General features: G+C 41.7%; 1 protein-coding gene across 1 annotated transcript; it reads left to right on the top strand.

Annotated features, from left to right (window-relative positions):
• The first annotated feature begins 73 nt into the window (after positions 1–73).
• cep76 (centrosomal protein 76) lies at positions 74–11,946 on the top strand. The gene is made up of 13 exons (XM_044209467.1): positions 74–493; positions 1,542–1,697; positions 1,781–1,865; positions 1,961–2,185; positions 2,308–2,493; positions 3,419–3,516; positions 3,725–3,853; positions 4,217–4,408; positions 7,368–7,534; positions 8,314–8,473; positions 9,051–9,224; positions 10,153–10,370; positions 10,834–11,946. Exons 1-13 carry the CDS (start codon positions 431–433, stop codon positions 10,970–10,972), a joined length of 1,992 nt encoding a protein of 663 aa, XP_044065402.1. The 5' UTR covers positions 74–430; the 3' UTR covers positions 10,973–11,946.
• The last annotated feature ends 345 nt before the right edge of the window (positions 11,947–12,291 follow it).

The following is a 12,291-nucleotide window of genomic DNA, read 5'->3' as shown; positions in this document are numbered from 1 at the left end:
CTGGTTGACGCAGATCGTGACGACAACAGGGCAACCGATACAATCCCCGAGTAAAATGAAAAATACCTCCAACCAAAATTAAATAAACGTCCCCTAAAATGAAGCATCTCGTCAGTAAGATCCCACTCGACGTGTATTACTTTGTTCTAGGACTGAATTGTTGAATACCACTACAGTTTTGGCCACAGGACGTTGTCAGGCAGCAGTGCAGCCGTTTTCCCGCTTGCTTTTCCGCCACAGTTTAAACTGGCAGCTGTGATCGTCCACTGGCTGTCATGGACGTTTGGTTGTGTTACAGACGACGCGTGTTTACAAGGATCAAATATTGCTCAAACAAGAAAACTACAGTTGTTTATCGTTCCTGATAGTACCCTGTTACTAACGTAGCTAGCTATTTTTGCTCAAAACTGGCCAGAGCTCATCAACTGTAATGTCTCTGCCTCCAGAGAAAGCTTCCGAGTTGAAGCAAATCATTCACAACCATCTGCTCAAGGTGAGCAAACTACATAGCTTTGATTTCCTCACATGTTTGTGTTAGCAAACAATGTCCGTTTGTATGCCGTAAATCGTATGACACATGGTTTAACAGTTAGGCCTGTGCATATGCGTTTTCAGGGAGTCCGGTACAACTGCCATTCGAAAATATAGCAAATTAATGTTTACATGCGTATTGGCCAAAGTACACACATGATAAATCATATTTTAAGATTTAGCACAACTTAACTCTGTCTTTTATTAAGTTCGGCTGTATATATATATATATATATATATATATCTAAGATGGCATTATTTAAAACGTTATTCGGTTGTTATTTCCACACTATGGCGCTTTACTTAACTGTTATCCTCCTAAACACGCCAATAGGATTTGCCTGTACAGCCGATCTGTAGGCTCTCTGAAGTACAGTACATACAGTACAAGTAGGTCCGATGAGTAGCAGTAGGTAGAGATGCACTGATACATGAATTACCAGTATTAATATTAAAGTAATTGTATTTGTCCCATAGGATTTTTTCCCCCTAGTAACTGGAACCGCTGTTTTTGTGTTTACATCAAGATATTCATGTCTGGAAAGCATATTCTATTTTGAGCCTGCATTTACACTAAGATTCTAATGAAATGGAGATCAACAGACAACGTGGGTGGGAAATATTTAACTTTACCAAAAGTTGTTGGTGCAGCTCTTTTAACACGGTTCAAACATATTGTTCCCTTGGATATCTTCTTGTAGGTCTACTGATATGAAAAAATCTTGATGGGAAACTCCTTTCTCATCAAGATGTTCATTTTGCCCACCACTCTCCTCAACACAGCGAAGAGGGATGAGTGCTTGTAAACAAGCACAAAGTGGGGCAGTGTGATGTCAGTGTTAGTGCATTTTTATTAATCGGGAATTTGCTGTGGGATGGGGAAAGCCACAGATACACAATTATCCTTAAATGACAAAGGGTCCGTCTTAAGAAGATATTCTCTTTGTGACTCTTGTTTGGGGTGAAGTGTGTAGGAATGTGGCGTTTATCCTGTCTTTTCTGGTTATCAGATGGATATCCACGGGAAGATCCGAGAGGTGCTGGCTGAGACTGTGAGGGATGACCAAGGTCCAGCACATCGATCTCTGTCTGAGGCGGATTTCCTACGTGCTCTGCAGCGCAGGGGCATCATAGATGATGTGATGAAGGACCTACATTTTACCCAGGTTGGCCAACACTTTGCAGGCAACTTTCAGATGGATATACTTGATGATTAGGCTGACAGCAGTTCACGTTAATTCATTCGTAGGAAGTACCCACAGATGCAGAAACAGGATCTCCTTCGAAGCCCGCTACTCACTTTGTTGACAAGAATATTACTCAGCTGGAAAAAAGTAAGAAACATCATTTACAAACCCGAATAAACCAACATAATAGCCTGGCCTATTTTCCATCACTTAGGTTGTCCTTGTTCTTTTCATTCTCTCAGCCAATATTGACCCCTCCAGGCGGTATCTGTATCTCCAAGTGCTTGGTGGTAAGGCCTTTCTGGAGCACCTCCAGGAGCCAGAGCCTTTACCTGGTCAGGTGTGTTCTACATTTACGCTCTACCTGCACTTCCGCAACCAGAGGTTTCGCTCAAAGCCAGTGCCCTGCGCCTGCGATCCTGACCTGAAGGAGGGCTTCCTCTTAGAGATCCACAGAGATGGCATAGGTACGTGTAAATTAGCACTGTTAACAGTGTCAGTCAGTTAGGACCAGCGGTTGTTATGCTGCTGCTTCGTGTTATTGTCAGTACTGAGTTTGTCGTTTCGGAATTACTTTTTGAAACTGCAGGAGACGGCAGTAAAATGGCGGATGCGACCACCATGCTGTCTATGTGTGACCCGGCTCACTTGGTGCTGATCAAGACGGACACCTCCAGTGAGACAACGCTGGTCTCGTCCTGTTTTCTGGACTGGAGGACAGTCCTCAGCTCGCCCAGTGGGAAGACCTGCCTTGCTGTGGAGCTGATGGGAGTTGGTGAGGAACGGTGATTCTGCTGCAGTGAATACAAGAGTGAATAATTAATATCTTTATTTCTTTAAAAGGTAACATCTCTGTGGCTGTAAGAGTGAGGAATGATGAATGCAGTTCATTGGTGGAGTAGAGTAGTAGTTTATTGTGTCATGCACATACAAGTGCCCAGCCCACACAAAACAATACTGCTGCAGTGGTGAAACAACGTTAGTCAGAAAGCAACATTACATCAACATTAAATTCCAAACAAAGAACTGTGTCGCCTCAAGTTTTTAATAATCATCCAGTCAGAAGACCTGATCGTACATGGCAGACATTTCATTTATTAAAAAAAAAAAAGCTCTTATATTATCATACACTAAGCATTAAAAGATCAAATGGACTTCATCTTCAGTCTCACCTAAATCACATAAGAAACAAAGCCCTTTCTCTTCTGGGAGACCGCTAAACCTGCCTGTTTCTACAGCTAATGCACCTGTGCACAGACATCTTTTGGTTACATTCTTCGTCACATTAGGCTCTACATTAGTGTAGTAGTAGTGAAGTATTACATACCACTGAAATCACAGTGATAGATACAATGTAACCAGCTGCAATTCTAACAATATTGCACTTAGTCAAAAAACTCCTGAAGTCTTCCTACTAGGGAACCACTTGCATCATCTGATGTAAATGATTTTCAATATTTTTCTTCTTTATGTCCCATTAATGATCCCGTGACTCCATGGAAGGGTCCTAGCCCCCATGCTGGGAACCACTGCTGTGAATTATTAACAGCTATTTCCATGTACTAACAGTAAATTAGCAAGCATATGTTTGAAATATAAGGTTTTTGAAAAACATCTGCAGTTTGCCTGTCTCTTCCCAGCTCTAAGTGATGTGGCAACAGCTTTCAGTAATGTGTGTGTGTGTGTGTGTGTGTCAACAGGAAGTGAATGTAAAGTCCCAGCTGGTGTTTTGACTGTCAGTCTGGAGCTCTACCCTCCTCTCACAGAGACTCTGGGCACTGACATCATCAGCACACAGGTCAGCATACTGGAGTCTCTTTATCTCTCCGTCTGTTTATTCATCTGCTTCATTATTCATCAGTAAAATAACCCCGTGAACCAATAGGGAATCATCGCAACAGAATTCCATTAATGCTGTTAAGATCAATCAGAGTTGATAGAAAGGCAGCATTGTAAAAGAAACATCAAAGCTCTATATTGACGTCACCGTGTATTTTTCCATTCAGCAATCACTGGAGAGGCAGAGGACGGCGGAGAAGGAGAGACTCTTCTTGGTTTATGCCAAACAGTGGTGGAGGGAGTTCCTTGAGATACGGCCATCACACCAATCCAAAATGGTCAAGATCTTTGCACAGGTTCGTCTAAATTCACATGTGGGGGGATTAAACATTTCTATGACGTAGTTTTGCTTACTTTTATTTCGAAACTCTTGGTTTTTTTTTATCAGGCATTTTCTTTACTCACTTTTCTTAACAATAGATCTGTGGAGTGAATAGCAGAGGGAATGGGTTACATATATACGCAGACACTGATTAGTATGGTAGTTCCTCAGAACAACCAAATTCATTTGCTTCTTGCCACTCAGACACTGGTTTAGTGTGTTGGTGGCTTCTCATATTCCTAACCAGTTTAGGGACTATCGAACCCTGAACTCCTCAAATTCCTCTCTGGCTCCAAGCTGTCCCATTACCTCTGGGTGTGTCCTTTGCTCTCTGCAGGATGAGAACGGCGTCAACAGGCCCGTGTGTTCCTACGTGCATGTCCTCCGGGCGGGCCGGCTGCTGGAGAGTCCGCGACAGGCGGCGCGCTTCGTCAGCCTGCTGGCCCACGAGAGGGCCCCGGTGGTGGGAGGAGGAGGAGGCAAGCAGGAGCAGTGGTGCACATTAATGGCTTTCCTGTGCAGAGGGAAGGTAAGGAGAACTGGCCGGCTGCTTGGCAGCCACAACAGAGATGGACTCATTTTTCAGATGACAATGCACTTACTGTACTGCCAGATCCTTATTGTCAAAGACAGAGACGATGGCAGGTTTATAGCTTTTCCCACCAAACGTCCTGTAAAGTGGTTTGTGAAATCATTTGTTTGTATAGTGTCTGTCACTCACCTAGCTGAGTCTCTGGACTTAACATTCACCTCCACAGTAACACTTATTTTAATAATCTATTTCCACATTAAATCTAAGGATGTGGAAGACATCTTTCCTTTTTCAGGATGTGTCAGCTATGCTATTACTTTTTAGGATTTAGCATCTTGTTTGTGACGTGCTGTCTTTGAGTAAGTGCAAGGCAGTCGTCCAAACTCTCCATTTGGCCTCTCTTTAATAGCACCGTCTTCATGTTATTATTAGTATAACTTTTGCTCTGTGAGACTGTATAAACAGTTTGGACATATCTAATCTTTCTGGAGATAATAATATTACTAAGTCGTAGTGTGTGTGTGTGTGTGTGTGTGTGTGTGTGTGTGTGTGTTGTTTATATGACAGATGGAAATAACTGGATCTTAAAGTCAGTGATTATCAAAAAGGGAGACAATCCTCAATATTTTATTTCCAGATTTTCTCAATTATTTTGATGCTTTGTTAGAAACAAGAGCCCTGTTTTGAGAAGAGGCGATGCAAAGTCCCAAACTATGTTTCCAAATCGCAAACCTCTTCATACAATCATCAAAAAAATACGGAAATATGGTAACACAAAACTCAGTCAAGACAGCAAACTGACAAACAACCTTCTTTTTCACTCAAATCATCACAAGATTAAACCTGCAGTCGTTTAGTGGAGATAAACAAAAATAACAAAACATTTCGGCAGTCTCTTTACTGCTCAGGTCATAGATTTTCATCCACATCACACTGTAATATTTTCTCTGGTCAGACATGTTACATAGATGAAATAAAATCCAGCCTTGGAATGACTACATTGAAATCATCACAGGCCAAGTCCATGACCTCTGAGTGTGTCGTGGGCATTTTCCCAGCGTAACGTTGAGACCTGTTCTTGGATTGCTTTGGAGCCGCTCCTGAATTGCTGCACTGCAGTCTGGACCACCTCACATTCAGATTTACTGACTCAAGACCATGGTTACATGATATGAAGTACAAACAAAATACAGAATACATCCGTCTAGGACGACTCAATGGCACCCGGCAGTAAAAAAGTACAACATAAATGACTTAAACAAAGTAAGAACCTAAACAAGATCGCCTAAAACATAGATGGATGGTTTAAATAATACTTTTAAGTTATTTTTCTTAGTACTCATTATGTTTACATTCAAACAAAATGTGATCCTCGTGGTTCAGCTGTGTTTACATTTACTCCATTTCTGAGCATAGCTGATTGTGTCATTTCTGAGGAAGAAGGATTCGTGCGGAGTGGACTGACTGATGCATTTCCGTCTCTCAGCTAGATAGTGGGGAATTTCCCAGACCACCACAGGATAAATGTTCCCTCCTCTCTCTCTGCGAGCGGCTGGCAAGACAGACACAACACAACTCTCACAAAGTGGCCCTTGTCAGCTGTGATTTATGAGTTTCATTCCAGGGAAAATTAATTTAGCCTCATCAATCCCCAGCCTGTTTCGATGCTGCCGTCCATATTAGCACTTCTGGGGAACATCTATCATTCTGACTTGCCCGAAGCCCGAGCCAGCATACAGCCGCAGCACGAGCCCCCAGCTCAACCCAGGCCTCTTTACCGGAAAAGTTGTACGAGTGAAATAAGAGTTGCTTACTGTCATGGACAATTTGATGACTACAGAGCTTATTTCCTCTCCAGCAGGGTTTTCTTATGTATGTTCAACACTTCTGAGAAAGGCTAACAGTGCAGTGAGAGCAGGGTATTGTATTTCTGTTTAAACAGATTGTTATAGTGACATGATGAATTAGACGAGCAACAGGGATGGCGTGAAGACGACAGTGAATCTGTCTAAATATAGGGACTTAGAATACATCAAAGCTGCAGGCGCAGTTTAAATCATGAATTTGTCCTAAGCAGAGGTCACACCTTTACTGTTTTTCGCTTATGAATATTTTTTTAACAGCTTTTTCTAATTTTGTTAGAGATTCCAGGAGAGAGTTTCAGTAAAGGTGGACATGATGAAGCCAGCTGGCACACATCAAAGGGGCCCGAGCTGAATTTGAATGCCCAACATTGCAAGTGCATTTTTACGACGGAGTATTATAGCCAATGTTGGGGGGGAAAGTTGTAATATTTCCAAGAACAAAGAATTTTTAATTGTTTAACATATATATATTATATGATATATTTATATTTCAAGATTGATCTGAATTCAGTCGTAATATTTTGAGCTAAAAGATGTAATTATTTGAGAATAAAGGTGTAATAATTTGGGGATTAAGTTGTAATATTTTGAGAGAAAAGTTGTAGTGTTTATTCCGAGAATAACATAATATTTCGAGAATATTTATAGAAGAAAATTGTAATAATTCAATATACATATATCTAATACTGTAATACTATTTTTGCTCTGTACCCAGCCTCCTAGAAAAACAAAGAGGCTTATTTGAGCATGGAGGTTCATTCACCAAGGTCCACCTACTAGCTTTTGGAGCTTTCAACCACATCTCATGAGTGGAGCTCACTAGAAGCTCATCGATGGAGAAGTCACGCCAGGGTTAAAAGAATCTGTCATAACAGCTCCAAACATGTGCGTGACCTAAACTGAACCAGGATTTTTTTTAAAAAGTCCCGTTGCTCTTGAAGTACAACAGACTTTAATGTTAAAAACAAAAGTGTGTTGGCCTTTTATTAAGGTTAAGAGAACTCTAAACACTAAACATGATGTTGATAATATAGTTTCCACATTCCAAACTTTCCAGAGGACCTGAACTCATCACTGTCTGTCCTCCCCAGGGGGACTGTGAGGACCACGCCACCCTGCTGTGCAGCCTCCTGCTGGGCTTTGGCCTGGATGCGTACGTGTGTGTGGGCACCAAAGCCAAGGGAATGCCACATACCTGGGTCCTGACCCGCAGTACTGATGGGAGCATCACCTTCTGGGAGAGTCTGACAGCTCACAGGTCTGTTTTTGTTTATTTTCCTTTTTGCTGTTATTCAGACACCTGATAACGTATGTAACGCGGCTGCTTTTTACTGCTCCCCTGTCCCTCTGGCATCAAACTAAAACTTCAACAACAGTGCTACTGTCAGAATAGTTACAGCAGCTTGGGCATATAATGAAATGCAGCACATTATTAATATTTATGGCTTGGATACCTTATACCTAACATTTTAACAAAAGATATATATGCATTTGTGGGAGAAATCTTCTTTCAAAAACTCCACTATTTAACAATTAGATTTTTCCAGTAACTGCTAAAACCAAACACTGTCTAAGAAATAATTTGAACTCCACAGCGTTTTGGCCTCAGTTAGCTCATTAGACTTTGTGTGTTAGTCAGCAGGATATCTCAGAATCCCATGAATGGATTTCCATGAAATTTGGTGGCCAGGCTCTGGGCCAAGGAACAATTGATTACATTGTGGTGATTATCCAGTTCTGGGATTTTGTCCATCATTTATTGTTTTTGGCCATAACTCACTGATCTTATAATGGAGACAGACTTGATTTGATTTGGTGTCAATGTACAGTTAGTGAGTGAGAGAAACTAGATCTGTGCTTACAGCAAGAGTTTTCCCACCATGAAGCGTTGAGCTAATTTAATAAAGTATACAGTAACAGTATATATTATCACTATTTAAGTCACGCCCTCAAAATTGGCATGACTTACTGTTCCTAACATTGTTAGTATGTTTGTAATGACACTGATTAGCCTTGATGTCCCATACGTATGGTCAGATACCTGCACCATGCCATAGACCCAGATGCCCCACCCCTGGCCCCCCAGCCCAAACCCTCCTCCCCCTACCGCACTGTGGGCTGTGTCTTCAACCACCAGACCTTCCTGGCCAACTGCCAGCCGTCCGATGCTGTCGAGCTCTGTGTCTTTGACTTCCAGGTAAGCGAATGGTGTCCCTCACACTTTCCACCACCACTATCACTGGATAGGCGGGGTGATTAAATCAATTTTACTTATATTTCATGGTCCATTGTTGTATTTATTACTGTAATTATTAAGGCACTTTAGTGATGAAAAAGTGCCACCGAAATGTCATTATTCTGTTCACATTTTTTTTTTCCATAGGCAGGTGTTAATAGTCAGGGTCAGGGAATCTAGTTTCAATATGAAAATCCTCATTTCCACTACATTTTAAATTGGCCAGAGAAGAGCCAATCAAAAGGATAGTGGTGATATTAAGTCAGACAGAGGGCAGAGGTAGCCTGGAGCAGAGAGCAGTGGGCTTGTGACTGGATGGTTGCCAGTTTCAATCATCAGACCAGTGGCCTGTTTGCAGGCAGGGAAATTGAATCTGTAACAGTTCCATTCATCAGCAACTGCTGTCCTGTCATGTTACCTTAAAGCAAGGCAAACCCCCAGCGGCTACAGTGCAGTGGTTCTACTGTGTGAACAGAAAAGGTGAGCCTGGATCAGCTAAATGCCTGTTTTTTGGGGTCCCCCCCTTCTTTCCCTGCAGAATCAGTCTCGGTGGAAGGCGATGAGCGAAGAGGCTCTGAGGTCTGTTTGCGCCCCAGGCTCCACCACCTCGCTGCCCCCTCTGCCTCCACTCTGTGCCCCATCTCTGGATCCTGCTGCTGCCAGCAATCAGCTGGAGCTGGAGATGCGCTACCTGGTCTCTGAGCACAGGAAGGTAAAACACAGTGCTGGACTAGATATGGACTCTTGGGAGTTTTAGGTTATGTTTAACTCACCTGAGCTGTGCTGAGAAAGAAAGCTGCTGCGTTTATGACGGGTGACAGCTATAGTTCACAGAAATATCATTTAAAAAAGTTCTCACGCATGGCTGAGGTGGAAAAGTTGGTTTATCTATAAAAATTTAATCCGACAAAGTGCAATCTGAACAGACTTAATGAATAGGTGATGCACATGAAGCATGTGACTTATTTTTTGCTTAAGAGACCAAAACATCAGATCTCTGTGGAGCGATGAGGAGACCGTACCTTCCTCGCATTTTTTTATATAGCAAACAGAAATGTTAGTTCCATCACGTTTTCCACATGATTTTCTATTGTTTGAGGTTTGACTGGCACTCTTTTCATTACTTCATCTCATTGCTCATAACAGTAGTGGGTGGAAACACGGATTAATTTGCATTTTCTTTCGCAGATTTTTCTGTAAATTTGGTTTACTTTTTCACTACGTTTGGATGGAAACTTGACTAATGGCCCAAATATCCCATTTGAGAAAAATATATTTAAATGAGATTAAATTGAATAAGATGCAAGAATTGTATAATAAGAAAAAAAACATGGGGGTAAGCAGTTTATATTTTTATCATAATGTAATACTGTATTCTGAATTGCAATTAACAGACGAACTGAATAACTAATTCAGAACTTATTTTTTCAGTATAATGTTTGAATGTATGCATTAACTTGCACAATATTAATATGACACCACTGGGGGGAAGCGCAAAATAATTTTTTTGTGTGTGTGTGATTTGGGTGAACGGACCCTTTTAAGTGCCATTGACCAATTACAGGTTAGGTGTTGTGTCTTAATATGTAATGTAACAATTACTGAGCAAAGTGTGTGCTCTGTGGTGCTCTCTCCTCCAGGACCTGGAGCTGGCGACAGTGTGGGACGACCACCTGTCCTACCTGCTGTCCTCGGCACTGTCGGCCTATGAGCTGGAGCGTTGCACCGGCGTCTCCTGCGGCAACGAGGAGTTCCAGGACGCAGTGAGGAGGGCGGTGCCAGACGGACACACCTTCAAAGGCTTCCCCATCCACTTCCTGCACCGCAATGCTCGGAGAGCCTTTGCCACCTGCCTCAGGTGAGCTAGTGGGTGGTTCAAAAATCCCTCAACCTGTTGCTCGGGGTTGAAACTTCATGCATCTGTGTTTTTTTTTTGTTTTTTTTTGAGTGTCCTTGTGGCATCCACGCCTCCATAAAGAAGTCAAGATTCAACACTCAATAGTTTATTGCCATTTCAACATACTCGATAGGGATTTGGTATGGTGAACTCACACAAAACAAAAACAACAAGACACAACACCTCACATAGTCATGGCTAGAGCAGACATGCACACATGTCCACTCTCAGCACCATTCCATGTCTCTCTGTTACAATCCTGCCAGAACTGAGCGCACGGTGCTCAGCTGGGTGCTGAGCTCCTGGCAAATGAAATGAGACTAACATCATAGAAAAGTCACACCGTCCCTCTCCTGTCTTTATCATGTGTAAGTTCACAGTTTTCATCTTTCATACTCTGTGTCTCTTGTCACTTCCTGTGCAGGTCTCCGTTCTGTGAGGAGATAGTGTGTTGTCGTGGCGACCACGTGAGGCTTGCGGTCCGTGTTCGAGTGTTTGTCTATCCTGAGAACGCATGTGCAGTGTGGCTTATGTTTGCATGTAAATACCGCTCTGTACTCTGACCAACGGACAGATGGTTCCCAAAAACGACCAGCTTATGGACAATATTTTAGATCTTCGCAAGGACACCGCGGGCCTGGCTCTTATAGATTGATGCATGTACATTGCCCTAAGAATACCTGGACCCACGATGAGATTAAATTTAAATTAAGTTGTACTCAGTGTGCACAAGACGTTTGTGGCTGTTGTCTCTGCTGTGATGCTCAGGCCTTTATTTTGTAGTCCAGTAGACTCTTTATTTATAGACATTTACACTCCGAATTGTATTTATATATCTATTTTTGTAAATAAATGAAACTTACTGTGTGCTTTTTAGAGGCCTTATTGAAGACGTTTTCCAGTAGATGACATCTATGCTTTCATAAATATGAACAAGAATTGTTTTTAAATGACATTAACTTAAATTGGAAAAAATTCGTCTAAATAATTGTGGAAAATGTAGCACACAAAATAGAAACATATATAATTTTAGTTATTGAGCATGCTGCAATACTGTAAATACAGTATGTAGAGTGAAGTGTAGGGTCTGACTTTATTGTAAGTACGTGGTGTACATCTACACCAGACACAATGACATCTGTGACTGTTCTCCACTGTTTCCTGTTTCTGTTCTGTTCTTTTTTTTTTTTTTTTTTTTTTGGTATTCAGTTGGAAATGCACACACCTAATATGAGGTACCCATATTCTGAGGATTACTGTAATCATATAAAATACAGTAAGCTACAGTAATGGTGGAAAGTATATATCATAACTGCCACATATTTAAAATGTATGGCAGTGGTGAAGTAATTAGCAATTATTTTGCAATGCTGCAAATGCTTGCAAACACATGTTGCATTGATTCGGCGATCAGTACGCCCAGGAATAAGCAGTGATTATATGAGGTGGCTGTATTCTGAGGACTGAACATGTGGTTTTGTGTTTTGCACTTTGTACGTAAGGAGAGCGTTATGTGTTTAAAGGTAAGAATACTTACTTACTGGAGTATATGAATTTGTAATACATTAACACAGCACTAGATGGCGTGTGAAGACAAGTGTTGACTCACTGGCTGCAGCAGCAGCTCTCTGTTTCACTCTGGCCTGTTTGATACAATACAGTAGGCCTGTATGCTTAGAGCATCTTTAAACGCATGACTGTGGTCACTTCACGGGTCCACTCCAGCACTCCCTGCCTTGTAGAGCATGATAAAATCAGTCGGTGTATATTTACTCAATAGAGGTGTTTAAAACAGTTGATGCAAAAGGGGGCAGAATGATTGGAAAAACCTTCACCATAGTGGAAACTAAAGAATGAAATCTGATTTAGTTTATGTCGCAAA

The sequence above is a fragment of the Siniperca chuatsi genome, linkage group LG9, assembly GCF_020085105.1.
Source record: "Siniperca chuatsi isolate FFG_IHB_CAS linkage group LG9, ASM2008510v1, whole genome shotgun sequence".
Lineage (NCBI taxonomy): Eukaryota > Metazoa > Chordata > Actinopteri > Centrarchiformes > Sinipercidae > Siniperca > Siniperca chuatsi.
Note: the sequence above shows the minus strand (reverse complement) of the source record. Positions and strands in the feature narration are given on the sequence as shown.

What these genes read in the sequence shown, in the direction of transcription:
- cep76 (XM_044209467.1), top strand. Translation starts at nt 431, where the DNA reads ATGTCTCTGCCTCCAGAGAAAGCTTCCGAGTTGAAGCAAATCATTCAC. An exon ending in TATTACTCAGCTGGAAAAAA is followed by an intron (nt 1,866 to 1,960) that starts GTAAGAAACATC and finishes TCATTCTCTCAG; the next exon opens with CCAATATTGACCCCTCCAGG. An exon ending in TGGTCAAGATCTTTGCACAG is followed by an intron (nt 3,854 to 4,216) that starts GTTCGTCTAAAT and finishes TGCTCTCTGCAG; the next exon opens with GATGAGAACGGCGTCAACAG.